This window comes from Hyalella azteca, unplaced genomic scaffold (assembly GCF_000764305.2).
Source record: "Hyalella azteca isolate HAZT.00-mixed unplaced genomic scaffold, Hazt_2.0.2 contig13501, whole genome shotgun sequence".
Lineage (NCBI taxonomy): Eukaryota > Metazoa > Arthropoda > Malacostraca > Amphipoda > Hyalellidae > Hyalella > Hyalella azteca.
In genome coordinates this window covers 260,830-276,644 of record NW_025943421.1, presented here as the reverse complement: position 1 = coordinate 276,644, position 15,815 = coordinate 260,830, and the positions used below count along the sequence as shown (strand labels likewise).

At 39.6% G+C, this 15,815-nt stretch overlaps 1 protein-coding gene across 1 annotated transcript; it reads right to left on the bottom strand.

Annotated features, from left to right (window-relative positions):
• Positions 1 to 159: 159 nt before the first annotated feature.
• On the bottom strand, positions 160 to 15,352 carry LOC108674366 (solute carrier organic anion transporter family member 4A1). Its single transcript, XM_047883710.1, has 13 exons — positions 14,509 to 15,352; positions 12,022 to 12,117; positions 11,192 to 11,318; positions 9,794 to 9,871; positions 7,568 to 7,797; positions 6,171 to 6,342; positions 5,139 to 5,241; positions 4,838 to 4,959; positions 4,396 to 4,659; positions 4,021 to 4,216; positions 2,731 to 2,887; positions 1,845 to 1,939; positions 160 to 948 (listed from the first exon to the last, which is right to left on the bottom strand). Exons 1-13 carry the CDS (start codon positions 15,199 to 15,201, stop codon positions 735 to 737), a joined length of 2,547 nt encoding a protein of 848 aa, XP_047739666.1. The 5' UTR covers positions 15,202 to 15,352; the 3' UTR covers positions 160 to 734.
• Between the last annotated feature and the right edge of the window lie 463 nt (positions 15,353 to 15,815).

The window sequence follows — 15,815 nt, the reverse complement described above, 5'->3', positions numbered from 1 at the left end:
GCCAATAGTTCAAAGCTGAAATTCTCTTTACGATTGATCAGTAGGCTTGCAAGTTTCTACCATGGCCGAAGTGGAAGGTGATTCGAACGTTTGTCATTATTAGTTATCGAAGAATATTACATTCTAATTCGGCTCGTAAGGGGAAAATAAGACGTGGAATATCTTTTGAATACATTAGGTCTTTGCTACTTAGGTGCTCCAGTGACTTTCACAATGTTCTTTTATATCGTCGATGATTAAAACTAAAAATTAAATGCCTTCAGACTCAATTGAATTCTAGTTCATCCAAATGTTGGTACATTAGATAAGACTGTTCGACTGCACGCTGAATGGCGCTCGCTGTGAATTGACTGTGGCTTGTCATTGCTCATAGAGGTCACGCTATCGCATCGTGAAGTATTACAACGATACTCATAATTAATCTTTATATAAAATTTCAATTCTATACAACCCAACTACAAGCCTCTAATAATACTAGTCAAAATACATAACATTTAGCGATAATATGATACCGTTACAAAAAATATTCATATAAATCATAATAATTACAGTTTGTACAATAACGTTGATAACTGTCTATTCGATGTAGTAAGCACATCGCGACGATTCTATTATTATATTATTATACGGCACATTTACATAAGGGTACTTTGGCAATATAGGATGAAAACATTCTCCCAAAAAACTACTTAACGAGCTGGCTTTTTCTAAAAAAAAAAGTTCCCATACCTCCTCTAAGTTATTTCAACCGCAGGGTTATCGAATGCAAGATGTGGAGTAGCATCCCCAGTTTCTCTTTCCCTCGATGAAAGCGGATGCATGGATGTGGTGTGCACTGGATCATTTGCGTTGTTCAAGTCTCCTCTTGGAGGTCGGTAGAACCACCAAGCGATGAGGAACATGAGTGTAGATATCGACTTGGCAGTGAAAGCGATGCTCAGCATGTACCTGAGCCGCAAATGGAGAGTGATGAGGAAATTGAACCCTCACAGCGGCCGGTTACCAAAAGCTGCGTTAGGCAAAATCCATGATGCCACAAATGCTAAATATTGCCTTGGAAGCATTGATCAGATAAATTTCACAGAGAATACGATGCCATTCTGGGTTTGAAAGAGCCAAATGCCGCTGATAGCCGAGTAATTTATTTCACTTTAATCCTATCTTCGCTTTTAGCGACAGTCGAAAGTTTTAATTTCGTCTGTAGTATATCCCAAGAGTTATAAAAGCGGAAAAATAATTCTAGTACAACTAAAAAGTATTGAAACTACGTGACAACATCCTTAACAGTAAGCACTAGATGGTCAAACTGAATCTACATGAATAAAGCAATAGAGAAGTTCTTACAAAGTTTCGAAGTATCAAAACTAATTTGGCTTAAGAAAACATGCANTTAAAAAATATAACTCAGTACTCACTGCAGTGAGTGACAGAGCGCATTTTCTCGTCGACGAAAACTTGAGGTCACGGACAGACGGACACTTGAGGTCACGGACAGACGGACATGGCGAGCACAATAGTGCATTTTTTCCATAAATGAGAAAATGCGCTAAAAAGAATGGCAGTTTTTTGTCTCATAAATTTGACGAGTGAAACTGACTCAATGTTGATAAATGAATCACTTAGGCATCCGCGAACACCCGAATCAGAAATTAACTAGTATCAACAAGGTGAATAAATAAAAAAATATATAACTCAGTACTCACTGCAGAGTGCGCATTTTCTCATCGACGAAAACGTGGTCACGGACAGACGGACATGGCGAGCACAATAGTGCATTTTTTCCATAAATGAGAAAATGCGCTGAAAAGGATGAAAGGGAAATTCAACAACGAAAGTGGACGTACCGGCTCATGTAGAAATTGTCGTATCTCACGCAGGAGCCCTGAGTGTCTTGTATGAGACAAAGACAAGTGAAAATGACTTTTAGCTCACGTTGAAGCTTCGAGTATGAAGGCATGAATATATTTGTGCACTGTATAAGCTTGGTAAAGCAGTTTTGAGACCACCTGCAAATAAGTCACGAACTCGAACAGTACAAAAAGGCGATGAGAAGACATTACTTGATCTTTAAGGTAATTCACAAGTAAATCGTACTATTTTCAACCATACTCTATTAATGAACGCCTTTCATGTACAATCAAATTTTCTGTGATTTTGAACAAGCGTAAAAGAATTCTATTGGCTGGAAAACACAAACGAGTAATCCAAGTCTAATTTCAATTATAACTAGAGATGAGGAATCGATTTTTTGGGAAGGAATATGGAAAAATGTATTCAGAAATTTCTTAACTATACATGAATGGTAACTAGAAAAGAACGATTTACTCAAAACTTTTTTGTTAGGCAGTGGAAGGCATTGCGTCCCAAAACAAGGAAGGAAGTTACATCCCGGGATTTCTTCAATTCAGTGATTCAGTAAGTTTTTGGAGATGGTAGATGATTAAAGAAGTGCGTTGATCATTCAATTTAGCAATTTGACAACATTAAAAGAGCATCGTGCTCGATGCGGTACGTCAATAATGCGTAACAAGGTGATAATGAATGGGCTGAACTGGGTTATAATTGTTGGCTCCTGTAGTGAATCAACTGAAATACTGTAACTAAGATACAGCAACCCAGTAACTGAGATCCTGCACAAAATAAACAAAATTCCGCAACCAAGTGAAGAAAATTAGCTTTAATCCTGTAACTAATATCCTGTACTCCAGGAACTGAGGATAGGACTAGGACCTCTTTAGACGCGAACTGATGTCGCTGAGAGCAGCCAGCGTGGCAGGGCGAGTAGTAGACGAGGTTGTCGGAGCCACACACGGGGTTGTAGGCGACGCTCTGGCAACCGCAAGCGCTGTTGCATGATGACGTCAGAGTTGGCACGTCGGTAGATACTCTGTTAACGAGAAGTAATTAGTAGTTAATATTCTGGCATGAAGAGCAATTAGTGTACAATATTCTGACATGAAAAGCAATTAGTGTACAATATTCTAATAGGAGAGGTAAGCCTCCAGGCAAATGACGATGAAATAACGTTTATTACGAGCTGATTTCGTTGAAACACCTGCCGTTGAAAAACTGTTATTTCAACGTCAGGTGCCGTGGGAATGAAATGATGAGGGCGTTAGGATGCCATTGGTCAATAATGAGGGGAAGAATAGTAGCGACCTTTCACAAGACTCGTTCAACTCTTATGGCTTACAACTGTTCATAAGGTACTTCAGTCTATAACACTCACTTCAGTCTATAACACTCACTTCGGTAGATAACACTCACTTCAATCCATAACACTCACTACAGTCCATAACACTCACTTCGGTCCATAACACTCACTACAGTCCATAACATTCACTTCGGTCCATAACACTCATTTCAGTCCATAACACTCACTTCAGTCCATAACACTCAATTCAGTCCATAACACTCACTTCAGTCCATAACACTCATTTCAATCCATAACACTCACTTCAGTCCATAACACTCAATTCAGTCCATAACACTCACTTCAGTCCATAACACTCACTTCGGTCCATAACACTCACTTCAGTCCGTAACACTCACTTCAGTCCATAACACTCATTTCAGACCATAACACTCACTCATGCCCAAAACACTCACTTCTGTTCATAACACCCCAGTTTACATCACTCACTTATGCCCGTAACACTCACTTCTGTTCATAACACCCCAGTTTACATCACTCACTCTGCCCATAACACTCACTTCAGTTCATAAAACTTACTTACGTTCAAAACACTCATTTCTACCCATAACACTCACTTCTGTCCATAACACTTACGTTCATAACACTCAAGTTTACATCACTAACTCCTGTTCACAACACTCTGGTTTACATCACTCACTTCTGTTCATAACACTTTCTTATGTTCACTACATTACAGTTTACATCACTCACTTCTGTTCATAACACTTACTTATGTTTATAACACTCCAGTTTACATCACTGACTTCTGTTCATAACACTTACTTATGTTCATAACACTTTCTTCTGTTCTTAACACTCCTCACTTCTGTTCATAATGCACGTCCACTCCAGCAAACTCGTGGTTGGGGCAATAGACGAGCAGCCCCAGGCACGCGAGTAAGCAGAAGAGGGAGCCCGTGAAAAGCACGCGCAGAATTCCAAGGCATGAGAGCTCATATTTTTTGATAAGCCAGCCGCCCAGCAACGTGCCTCCGCCCCCCGCGGGAACAGCAATAAAACCTAAAGTAATAAATCAGTAAATTAGCGTGGTTTCAGAGCAATTAAAAAGAATTTTCACGGAGGCAACCATACAAATTTAACATGAAATAAGTTGCAAGGGAGGTGTGACAGATCACATTGCAGTGGCAGATCAGATGTAAGTATCAGCAACAAAAAGGTCGCAAAATACAAGGTCTCACCGACGTACAGAGCCGAAAAGCTCGCCGCTACGTTAAATTGACTTTCGATGAACTTGGGGATGAAAGTGGCAAAACCTGTGAGCAGGATGCCCTCCATGGCACCTGCTAGGGACAGCGCTACGAACGTCACGTTGGACATGAGGGCGCGCGTGGCAGAAGGGAAGTCGTCTAAATCCTGAAAGGCGGCAACCGCAGTGGAGCTGCCATTGTCGCTTCTCTGTCGCTTGACCGACCCTTTGGGGCTGTTAATTCTGTCCTCATGGTCTGCAAAATAAGGAATTGTAATTAATAACGGTATCTAAACATTGTTTGTCCCAATATTTAATGAGGTGCCAGTCAAGTGACTGATATATAGATTCTCTTCCAAATTTAGTAATATTTTGCCAACGATATTACTTATCGATTTTTTAACCGGTTAGATGTATTTAGATGTATAATTTACCAGGCAATACGGCAGGGAAGCCAAGTAAAGGCCAAGCCACCAGGATGGATGCACAACCAGACAAGAGGAACCCCATCCACCAGCCACCGAGCCACCGGTCGCTCTCCGTCGTCAAACCCAGACTGCGGGGAAGAAATCACGTTTAATGATTTAATTTATTTATCATTAATACCATCATTGTTACTCCCTTGCGCAGGAAAACATATACATCCCAATAACATTCCTTATAAAATTAATTAGAATCGGGTAACTTTTGTACTTTGTTTCAAACGCGTTGACGAGGAAGAATTTTCAAACTCACGATAAGGGGTCGGTGTAGGGAGCGTCAATGTAGATATTTAAGAACTGCCCGCCCATCACGAAGCCGATGGCTGGACCAACGACTGCCATCGCGTAGTAGATGCCTACAAGTAAGCAAATGTTATCAGAAAAAAGGATTACAATGTGAGTAGGATTAATTTTTGGAGTCAAATAATATTCGATGAACTTGAAAATACGTTAATTTAAAAGGAATTTACGAAAGGAAATTAGAAAAATTTTGTAACTGTTATACTACAACGATAAACTCAATAAGGAGATCAGGTGAGCAGAGAATCCAAGAAACTGTTTATGCTTTGAAGGCATACTTGCAGCTTTGACGTATAAGCCTAACTTCATGGAACCACATCAAATTCCACGCTGCGGAATTAATTTTTGGAGTCAAAAATAATTCGAAGCGTAAGAAAGAAAATTTTCAAAGAAAACCCGATGGTAAACTTGACATTTTTTGGAAACAAAAAAGTCACTCGAATCACGATCATACAAATATATTCAAGTGAACACTAATTTTCGAAAGTTAATGAGTGACGCTAAAAATGCACAAGATGATAATAAATAAAAATAACTTTTTTCTCGAAATCTAGACCAGTAGTATTCAAAGAAGCGAAGATACAACCCAGCAATAGATTTGGGTTCAAAACCTCAGCCAAAACCCTTATTAGGGTTCAAGGAATGCACATGATAATTATATTATAACGATTCTCTCTTGATCTTCGGAGATAAAGTGCGCGATATCATTGTACTAAAAGGAGACGGAGTTGCTGCAGAAACTCATCCAAGTAAAGGTACAATATTCCGTATGAAAAAAGTGGTGGAGTAGCTGGTGAAACTCACCCAAGTAAAGCGACGATATCCTGTATAAAAAAAAGGTGGAGTTGCTGGAGAAACTCACCCAAGTAAAGTGACGATATCCTGTACAAAAAAGAGGTTGAGTTGGTCTTGCAACTTAGCCAAATGAAGCGAAGACATCCTATATCCCCAATATTTAAAAGATGTAGTCCTGCCTGAAACTCACCCAAGTAAAGCGACGACATCCTGACGGGCACGGATTCGTCGAGGTAAGTGACCCCCAGCGTGTAGAGGGGCGTGGCACCGATGCCATGCAGGACCTGCCCTAGCATGAAGACCTGCCTGAAGTTGGCCAGCCAAACATCCCTGCTGACGTCACACGTCTCGCCGATGATGGCCTGCAGACCGAAATTTTGGCTGCGTTAAACCATAGGAGTAAGAGGAGCAAGGGAATGCAAATAGTTACTAAGCAAAGGTGTAGGAGGTGAGATTCATTTGGGCTCGGGAATAAGAGGAATGATTCAAGTGAAGTCCGGAAAAAGGAGCTCCGGAATAAGATAGGGATGTGTTTCAAGTGAGCAAGAAAATTTAGTGAGCAAATGATTGATAGATGTGATAAAAGTAGCAAAAAAAGTAAACTTGGCAGTAGTGAAAAGTAAATGAGGTTTAAAGTAATCAAAAAGATAAAAGTGGTGACTTACTTCAAAGTTTTATCGAAATAAGTAGATTCTGCGCATTAATAAAGTATCACGATACCGGAAACCATTCGTAGGAAAAGCTAAGTAAATAATAAATCGTGCAACGAACACTTTTCCAATATTCCTCAAAGAAAAAACTGTCTTAACAAATGTTCCACTGCATGTCATTCTAAAAAATTTGAGAACATTCAGTTAAAAATAAAGGACACCAACGCAAATTAGGTGACCAAATTGTAACATTTAAAACTTCAATTATTTCATAGCTGCGGCATAAGAACAGAAAACATCAGGCTATGTTTCAGTGTAATAAAAAAGAAGGCATTCTACAGAAACAATCTGCCAAGGGTCACATCCCGGCGAGTCTCAGGCCAAAAACCAGGCGACGCCAGCAAACCTCCCAGCGCCTGCTGACCGACGAATGAGACAAACGTCCTCGTTACGTGAATGATTCCAAAAATCTGCAGCTATTGCTACCTGGAAAATTACCGTGAAAAGTATATTATTCGATAACTTACATTTTCTAATGTCCTCAGGATTCAAACTCAGTAAACATAGTGGGTAGAGAGGAAGGGGTGAAATATACAAACTTTGATATATGAGATGAAATAAAATCATGCTGACTCTATATTATGCAACGATATGAACAATAGTTTCATGTGCTTGAGAATTTAGCAGGAGCGTCCATTGAGATCATTAAAAACACCAATAGGACAAATTAGTGTTGGAAAAAAAACTGTAAAATAGTGTGAGAGAAATTCAGGTGCACGACAAGGAATAATGCCAAGCAATCGTATTGTTTTATTTTCCTTGACACTAAAAAGAACTATGTCAACCTTGCAATAATAAGCTACAGCACACGCATGAAAAATGACCCAATTCATTAGGTTTAAGTATTAGAATCGGAGTGTCGGTTCTCGCATCTTACCTGTAAGGAGCAAGTGATTGTCGACATGTTAGCGCCTATGGAGTTGCCGAGCGTGACGTGATAGGCTGGAGTGAAGAAGTGAGGCACCGCGAACACGAATGACCCTAAGCCCATGATGACCATGCCTGCCGCTAACCATCGCGCCTTCGAAGCTCCTTTCCGAGAGCCCAAGTAAGCCACAGGCACAGAACAAAGTACGGACGCCATGTCGTACGCGCCGGCCACCATGCCTGAGAACAATAAACGAGATTACACTAAAATATTATTAAATGTATTAGTATTATACTTATTTATGTTATTAGGCGCGCCAGCAAAAAAAGAAAAGACGAAGAAGCACATAACGTGGCTTGATCTCACATTTTGCTCCTTACTTTGCGGAGCTCAAGTCGATAAACACAACTATATTAGGTCAAGTTTCCGAAGAACCTAAGAAACCTTTCCAAGAGTCGAGGACATATGTAGAGCTTAGACGTAAAAGCGATATCCTTCGGAAGCACATTAAATTCAATCGTATATTGTGCAATACAGAAAGCTAGTCAGCCATTGACGCAAGAAGTGACGTAAGCAGAAAAACAACTCAATGCTACCGAATGATTCGACATAGACTTTTTGCGAGCTTCAAGAGAGAAACAAAACAGTGTCAAGAAAAAAACGTAAAATAGCAATGTGAAAAAGGTTTCAAACTGCTGTTAAATTGTTGGCATGCAGTGAAAGTTAGCAGGCAAAAAAAACATGTTGCCCAGATCGCCAAGGTATCAGAATATTTATAAAAATTCTTCTAAATAACGACACAACTTCTCAAGCTAGACTGATGGACGTCATGCAGCATAACGGATTCAAAAGTATAAAATCGATGTAGTATTAAGTAATACACCGTTGAGTGCAAAGCCAGACATCATATACGAGCATCATCTACGCAGAATCATGAAAAAATTCTCATTTAGAAAGTTATGCTACATAAAACGATTTAGTATAGTCATAAATCTGTCTAAAATTAACAATAGGCGATAAACCCACACTTTAATGAAAAAATAAATTAAAATGGACTGTGGCAACATTGTCTCTAAGTCGTGTGATAAACCACGAGTAAAGATAAGATTGTAAACGGTCCATCAACATGACATCACTGCAAGCTAGTATAGGAAGTAATGAGTTACCTGCTGAAATAAATGCCTTGAAAATTGAAATATGATCAAAGTTACGTGCTTGGCTGAAAATAAATCTAAAATATAACGGAACGTTCATAGAAATTAAAATATTATCAAGTTCGATCACGGCTGCTAAAGTCAGACGCTTCTCCAACTGGAGTGGCATTACGTACGAGCATGTCTGCTGAAGTGAGAAGCTTCTCAACTCGCGTGGCATACGAGTTTAGCTGCTGAAGTGAGAAGCTTCTCAACTCGCGTAGCATACGAGCATGGCTGTATGGCTGCTGAAATCCGACATATCTCGACTCGTGTAGCTCACAAGGTGCATGGCTGCTGTAGAGCACGACGGGTGCCAAGAATCCTCAAGAGTAACAAGCAGATGCACGGCGCACATGCAGCGCATCTCAGCAACTGCACAAGATTGGCACTTGAGCACAGCTGCTAGCACCGCCGTGCGACGTTCATTCATCGCATGAATGATACGTACAATCATTGCTTAGAAATTTATAGATCTAAGTCTAAATCCCAGGTGGAACAGATTTCATTTTCTCTGACACTACAACATTTTAAAATCCCGTGCTCTCGCTTGAGGCAGTGATTGCATCCACGGACAATGTTTAACTTATACTTATTCAACATTCGTTTTCTTCCATCAAATACTATATGAGGTACAAATAAATGGGGTACAGGCATGGGTGACAACTAAAGTCAAGATATGAAGGGCGTGATTGCGATGCACTCTTCATTTGTACACCTGCAAGATCGTGACAGTGATCGGCGGAACAAAAATTCATGATCCACCTCTCGAACGCGTGCCATTTCAGCTCCCTACCTTCTATTCATGCCGTTTGAGAACTTGAAGAAACCCAATTCATCTAACAAACGCAGTTCAATGAGAAAACTATTCTCATAATAAATAACTGTCCTACACTTTATATGGCAGAAGGTATACTCAAAGCTATTAATAAAGCGAAAATAAAATTGTTCTGTAATGTTCTGTTCTGTAATTAGATTTGATGACGAAAGAGCCGTGTAAAAAGTTAACGTAATAGTGAAAAATATTCTATGAATTTCTCACCTGTGTCACGAGACCGAAGATCATATCGCTTTTCTATGGTGGTGATACACACGTTTACGAAACCATTTACGACCATGCCTGGAAGATATCAAATGTTGTCGATTATAACAATTAATTCATACAATTGGAAGGAACGAAATATATATTTCATGTTAACAAAAATACATACAGAGGGTATGAATATCAATATCAAAATTAATTTCAGCATTGAATTTCTATACTTTTTTAAAAAGCATTTTATAAATTCTGTTGGCCTTGGGCATACGTGTCATGCATAATGTATCTACAGGGTGATTCACGGAAACTTCCTGTTTGTATTTCGCGCCAAGCAGCCAGATGTTGTAGGAAAGGGCAGGGAGTATTTCATATGAAAGGCTATGTCATGAAGTTGTGTCCCGCCTAGTCAATTGTCACTTTGCATTGGACAAGTGAGCAGCGTGCGTTTGCTGTCTAGGCGTACTTTTCTAATGGCCGTTTCAGTATCGCTACGTACTCTACTAGCATTCCGTACTCGGTTCCATATGCGTCCTTCGCAGGTCGGGTTCCTGATCGGAAATCGATTGCTACGTGATGAGTGAGTGGAAGTGCGAATGCGAGTGGGTGGAAGAGTGAATCACACTTCCATGCAATGCAAGAGGGTCTGGCGGTCAGCGGACAACCACAACACCCGAAAACGTAGAGAGAGTTCGAGAGGCGTTTCTGCGTTCCCCACACCGTTCAGCACGTAAACACGCTGCAATTCTGGGAATTTCGAAAATCAGTGAGGTACAAATACTCACAAATAACTGCAATTTCATCCCTACAAATTGTTTGTGGCACAAAAACTCAGCGTAAACGATTTTATTGCTCGCCGAAATGCGTGTGAAGCGTTTCCTGAGAACTCGCCTCACGATGCAGTCGTTATCTTTAGTGATGAGGATTTCCGGGAGAAAAAAAAACAGCAAAACGTGCGTGGAGTGGGGTAAAAGATTAACGCAAATCAAATTACTCTTAAATCAATTGTTTACAATGACTGTCCAAGGACCCTACTTCATTTGAAGAACAACATACGCCAAGCCATCGCCAACATACCCGTCAATATGTTTCAGCGAGTTGAATGGAACTTCAAAAATCGATTAACTGAATGCATTGACAATGCGGGGCCGTCATTTCTCCGATGTCATTTTTAAAACTAAGTGATACAAAAATTCAGATAATGTCTTTAAAAAAATATTTTGTAGTGATATCTTTACTAGTTCTTTTTTTTTATCGAGCTACAAATCACGAAGTTTCCGTGAATCACCCTGTATAATTGATTTAATAAGCATCTCAAGTTTTGAGTTGGTGCTTACTTTCTATTAAAAGGAAGGGAATTTTTTGTACGTGTGTTTCAATCAGCAATGATACATGGGTACATACCCTGTACTGCAGAGGCCCAGCACAGCCAGAAGAGCAGCCACCGCGACGACCTGCCGTGGTGGAGGCATTTTGGTCTCAGGCAGAACCATCCGCACTCTGAAGTTGGTATCACGGATACGCCACCGTCCTTGAAATCCATACAAAATTAACAATTGCAAACCGTTCGGAAATTCAAAATTACTGTAAACTCTTTCGCGGGCAAACATGACTTTAAATGAATTACGGAAAATTTTCCGAAAGAATCCGAATTTGAGTAGTTAAGCATAATATTTAGAAAATATCGTTAAGATATTTTTCGCCAGCACACATATGCGAACGTTTTTGCACCTATAAAATGCTTCAGAATTTCCGTAATTGAGCAAGCGAGTTTAAGTAAAACTACTTATGCTTTTCAACTCGCTAAATATACGGTCATTTCAACTAACAAACGTATAAAACCGTTAACTGTTTCCGGTGAATTTTATTGAGAAATTTCCAAAAATTGATTGATTAACCCCAGTAATTTATAAGGTTTTCTATAATTCCTAAAAATAGATGCTTAAACCCATATATAGTAGTTCATTATATAGACGCTTCATGATCTATGCTTTACAGGAATTAAGCGCGTGCAGGGAATTTTCACCCCAGGAAATTTTGTCGCTCTACATTCTTAGCTGCCACCCTGCCGGGCCGTCACTGCTGCACAAGTATAAAAAGTCTGCGCAGCCAACCTGCTAGGAAGTTTTTCTACCGACCTGCTGGGAAGTTTTTCTACCGATCTGCTGGGAAGTTTTTCTGCCGACCTGCTGGGAAGTTTTTCTACCGACCTGCTGGGAAGTTTTTCTACCGACCTGCTGGGAATATTCTCTGCTGAGATGCACGCAGGAGCCAGCAATGCTGGGAGGAGCTGTAGAAGGTGTGCTGGCAGCGCTCGACGAGTAGCCCGTCTGCAAGATCATCACAAGAGTCAAGTTTTACCACCACGAAGCTTTCGTCGTCTATATTTAGTGAACATATGTGAAAAATGACGTCTGCATCACGCGATACTACCAATGAAAAAACCTTGACTTTGAAATGTACTAAAAAATGTTTTGATGACTATCATAGTTTTCTATCATGAAGAAAGAAAGATTTGTGATATCAAGTCCGTAGACGGTCGTGGTGAGAACAGGTAAAAACCAGATGGATCAGTTTTTTCAGGATTAACTGAACTTCGAAGTTGATGATTGACAGTTGTGAATAGTCCAATTACAGAAGTCATAAAAAATTGAGCACATGAAAAAATCAGGAAAACTAAAAGTTTGTTCCGAACAAAGTTTGATTCATAATTTATCATTTAAAAAGTCGGGCAAGCAACAAGAACACAATGGCATTACCACGAAGGAACAACGCATCCTTGGCTCAGACAAAGGCGTGAATTTCGCCGGATCAATGGCCGGTCTTTAATGCTAATGTTAATGCTACTTGCCATTTGCATGCACCATAACTCAACAATCATAGAAGTTCAAGCCACACGATATTATGATTTAGTTATAGCTGAGACATCATTCTATGCTTCAATTCATTATCAATATCATTCTATCAAGATATGAAACGGTGATATGGAAACCAAAAGATGTAATTTGATACTGATTTTTTGGCTTACTAGGAAAGATGATAAAAATTGAATACGGATATACTGATTGAGAGCTTCTTCGCGTCTTGAGTAATCGTGAAGAAGATACGATATGCGTAAGAATAGAAGGTTATTCTGAGGAGGCTCAGGTATGATTAACTATATAAAGTTTACCGAAAAGTTCGGTTATCCTCACGCTTCTCACTCTCTTATCTCTTCAGGAAGTCATGTCATGACACAGCAATTGCATCGGACGAGAAATAAACGACCTGACATTACGGATAGCTTTATATATAAAGGTCATCGGGCGGAAGTCGATGCTCTTTTAGCTTTTCAAAGAGACATTAAGGCTTCATCACTCGAAGAGTTCCGATCGTTTCCAATTTCTAATAACTTGACTATGAGATACTTTAGATACTTTGTCACGCGGAAACGTCAGAAGATCGGCGGCGAGCAATTCTATTACGTTTTGAATACTCGTACACATGGTCTGCGAGTAGGACACATGCACTTACAACCAATTTATTTAAAAAAAGAAGACATACTTACAATAAATTTGTTACGCATACGAAACATGCTTCACTAATGAAAAACGATGACCAATTAAACATTATTAACACTGGAGAAACAATCAAGATAAATAGATGGTCCAGCAGCCGCCAACGCAACCCTCAAATATGGCTTGTACGTGTACATTTTTTCATCAAATTACCTTACATCTGCTCACGACACTAATTAAACTAAGATCTTTAGGTATCGCATTTATAAATAAAATTTCAATTCGCTGCAGCCTGTTTTCGTCCTTACTGCATAAATTTCTATGCATTTTTAAGTACAAATTTATTGTGCAACTAAGTACAACCTTAATCATGTGTTGAATACCCGCATAAAACATGGGCTACAGAATACGAGCCAACAATCTTGGGTAAAAGAAATTAAATCGAGCAATATCCTGAAATTAAAGGGGAAAATAATTCCAAGACCTTAATATTGCCCGCAGATTCAAACAAATAATTGTAAGAAGAACTTCAAAAAACAAAAATGAGCGATCATTTGGCTTTGTGTACAGCCGAGTACATTGTACGCCGTCACAGAAAAAGTCGCAAGAATCTTGGGAGCAAACGACAACGAGGTGAACAAGATCTGAGACTTGAGGAGGCAATAGCGTACATTGCCAATAATATGTACCATTCTCAGTCCCAACTACCTCGACCTTGAATAGCTGAATAATCGCGTTACATGCAAGCCTATATGTGAGAATCTGACTGTACAACTACGCAGAAAACACCACATCGGGTGATGTAATATCGCGGCATTTTCACACTCAGTTACTCATTCTGGGCATTGTGTATGAGAGATGATCTATAGGGTGGATGGAATGTAATGATAAAACGATGTCACGAATATTTCGTAATAATAACCTTCAGTGCACATACAATCCATGAATATCTCAACACAGGAAGGAAAAGTAAGCAGCTTTCAGGTTAGAGTAAGAATTAAAAATAAAATTTTTCATAACAAATAATATAAGCGTAACATTAAATACTGCGAAGAATGTGAAGTGAACAACATTAAATTAGAATTCGAATAAATACCGAACAGAAAGCATTTCGTGAATGAGATTCATAGCACAAAGTTAAAAACAACCAAGGTATTAAGATTTCGATTAAAAAACACAAGCGTTCAAATAAAAAAACAAGTAGCACACAAAAAAGCAACAAACCGGCAAAACAGCGAGGCGAGTGAGATCTTGTAGCGGAAGCTGCCAGGCAGGAATGTGAGAATTGCGTCCACGCTTTTGAGTTGGATCAGACGAGGGCACATGACAGGAAGGAAGCAACGGGTTGCGAGCTCGGCTCTCAAGGGAGCGCCGGGAGGAGACAGTTCTAAGCCTTTTAATCTCGCCTTCAGACGCGTTTTCGATGACGTCACTATCTCGGGATGATGCCTTAAGTGGTGACGAATGCGATAAAAAATAATTTGATGATCGAGTATCATGCTCTGAAACATCGCTGTTTCGAATTTTCAACGGTTTTCCATCATGAAGAATAAGATTAGAGACAATTGCAACGTCACCTATCTCTGTCTCGTGACTCGTTAAATCAGACAAACTGCTCTCGTCTTCATTCCTGTTGCTCCCGTTATCAAGCATGCAATAGCTTAGTTCATCAGGTTCACTGTCATGCCTCAACCGGTTGGGTGATCTTTCTATAGGGTACACAGTCTTTTTATTGGAGCGAAAGAATCTGTTGAAGCTCTTAGCAGCACTTCCATTATTTTGCGTTTTCCCCCACAGTCTTTTACCGAGTAGCAGCAGCGGCGTAGATCGCGTATCTTCTGAACTTCCAGGTTCAGTGGAAGACGAAGTGCTTGACGCATCTCCATTCGAGAAACTCTTCACTTTGCATTGTTTCATGGCTGTTTTAATGTATAAAGATGGCACGGGTAGGGAGGCACAAAGTGAGCACCCAGTAAATTTTTACAGCTTTCACAGGCAGTTACGATTTGTCCCTCCAACATATTATGCATGCTATATTTAATTGGGACTGAGGCTTGTCAATTTCCTGTAATACAAAAAATGAGCTATCATTGAACAAATCAAATATATAAATCTGTCAGGCATCGTAAATATATACTGCAATATCATTTGCCACCATCTCAAATTCTTCCTGTCTTTCCTTAGAAGTGCTATCCACTCCTGGATCTTGGTCGACGAATTCTGCGGCTATTTCAGACATTATTTAACAGATTATGAGGCTACCAAATCTAGGAGGCCTGCCAGACTCGAGAGTCTCTTGACACGCACATATGAGTCGACCGATGACCTGGTAAGGAATTCCATAGAATTTCTCTAATTAGCGATACCAAGTATTTTGAAATTGCGAACGTGATTTAAAAAAATTTGTGCTTGTAGATTTAATCACTTGATTGCGAATTTTTAGTTTGCCTAATTGAAATTTCAGGTTTCGTTTACGTTTTCAATATCGATATGGTGAATTTTCTTGGCGTTTTCTTTGCTTTTAAATTCCT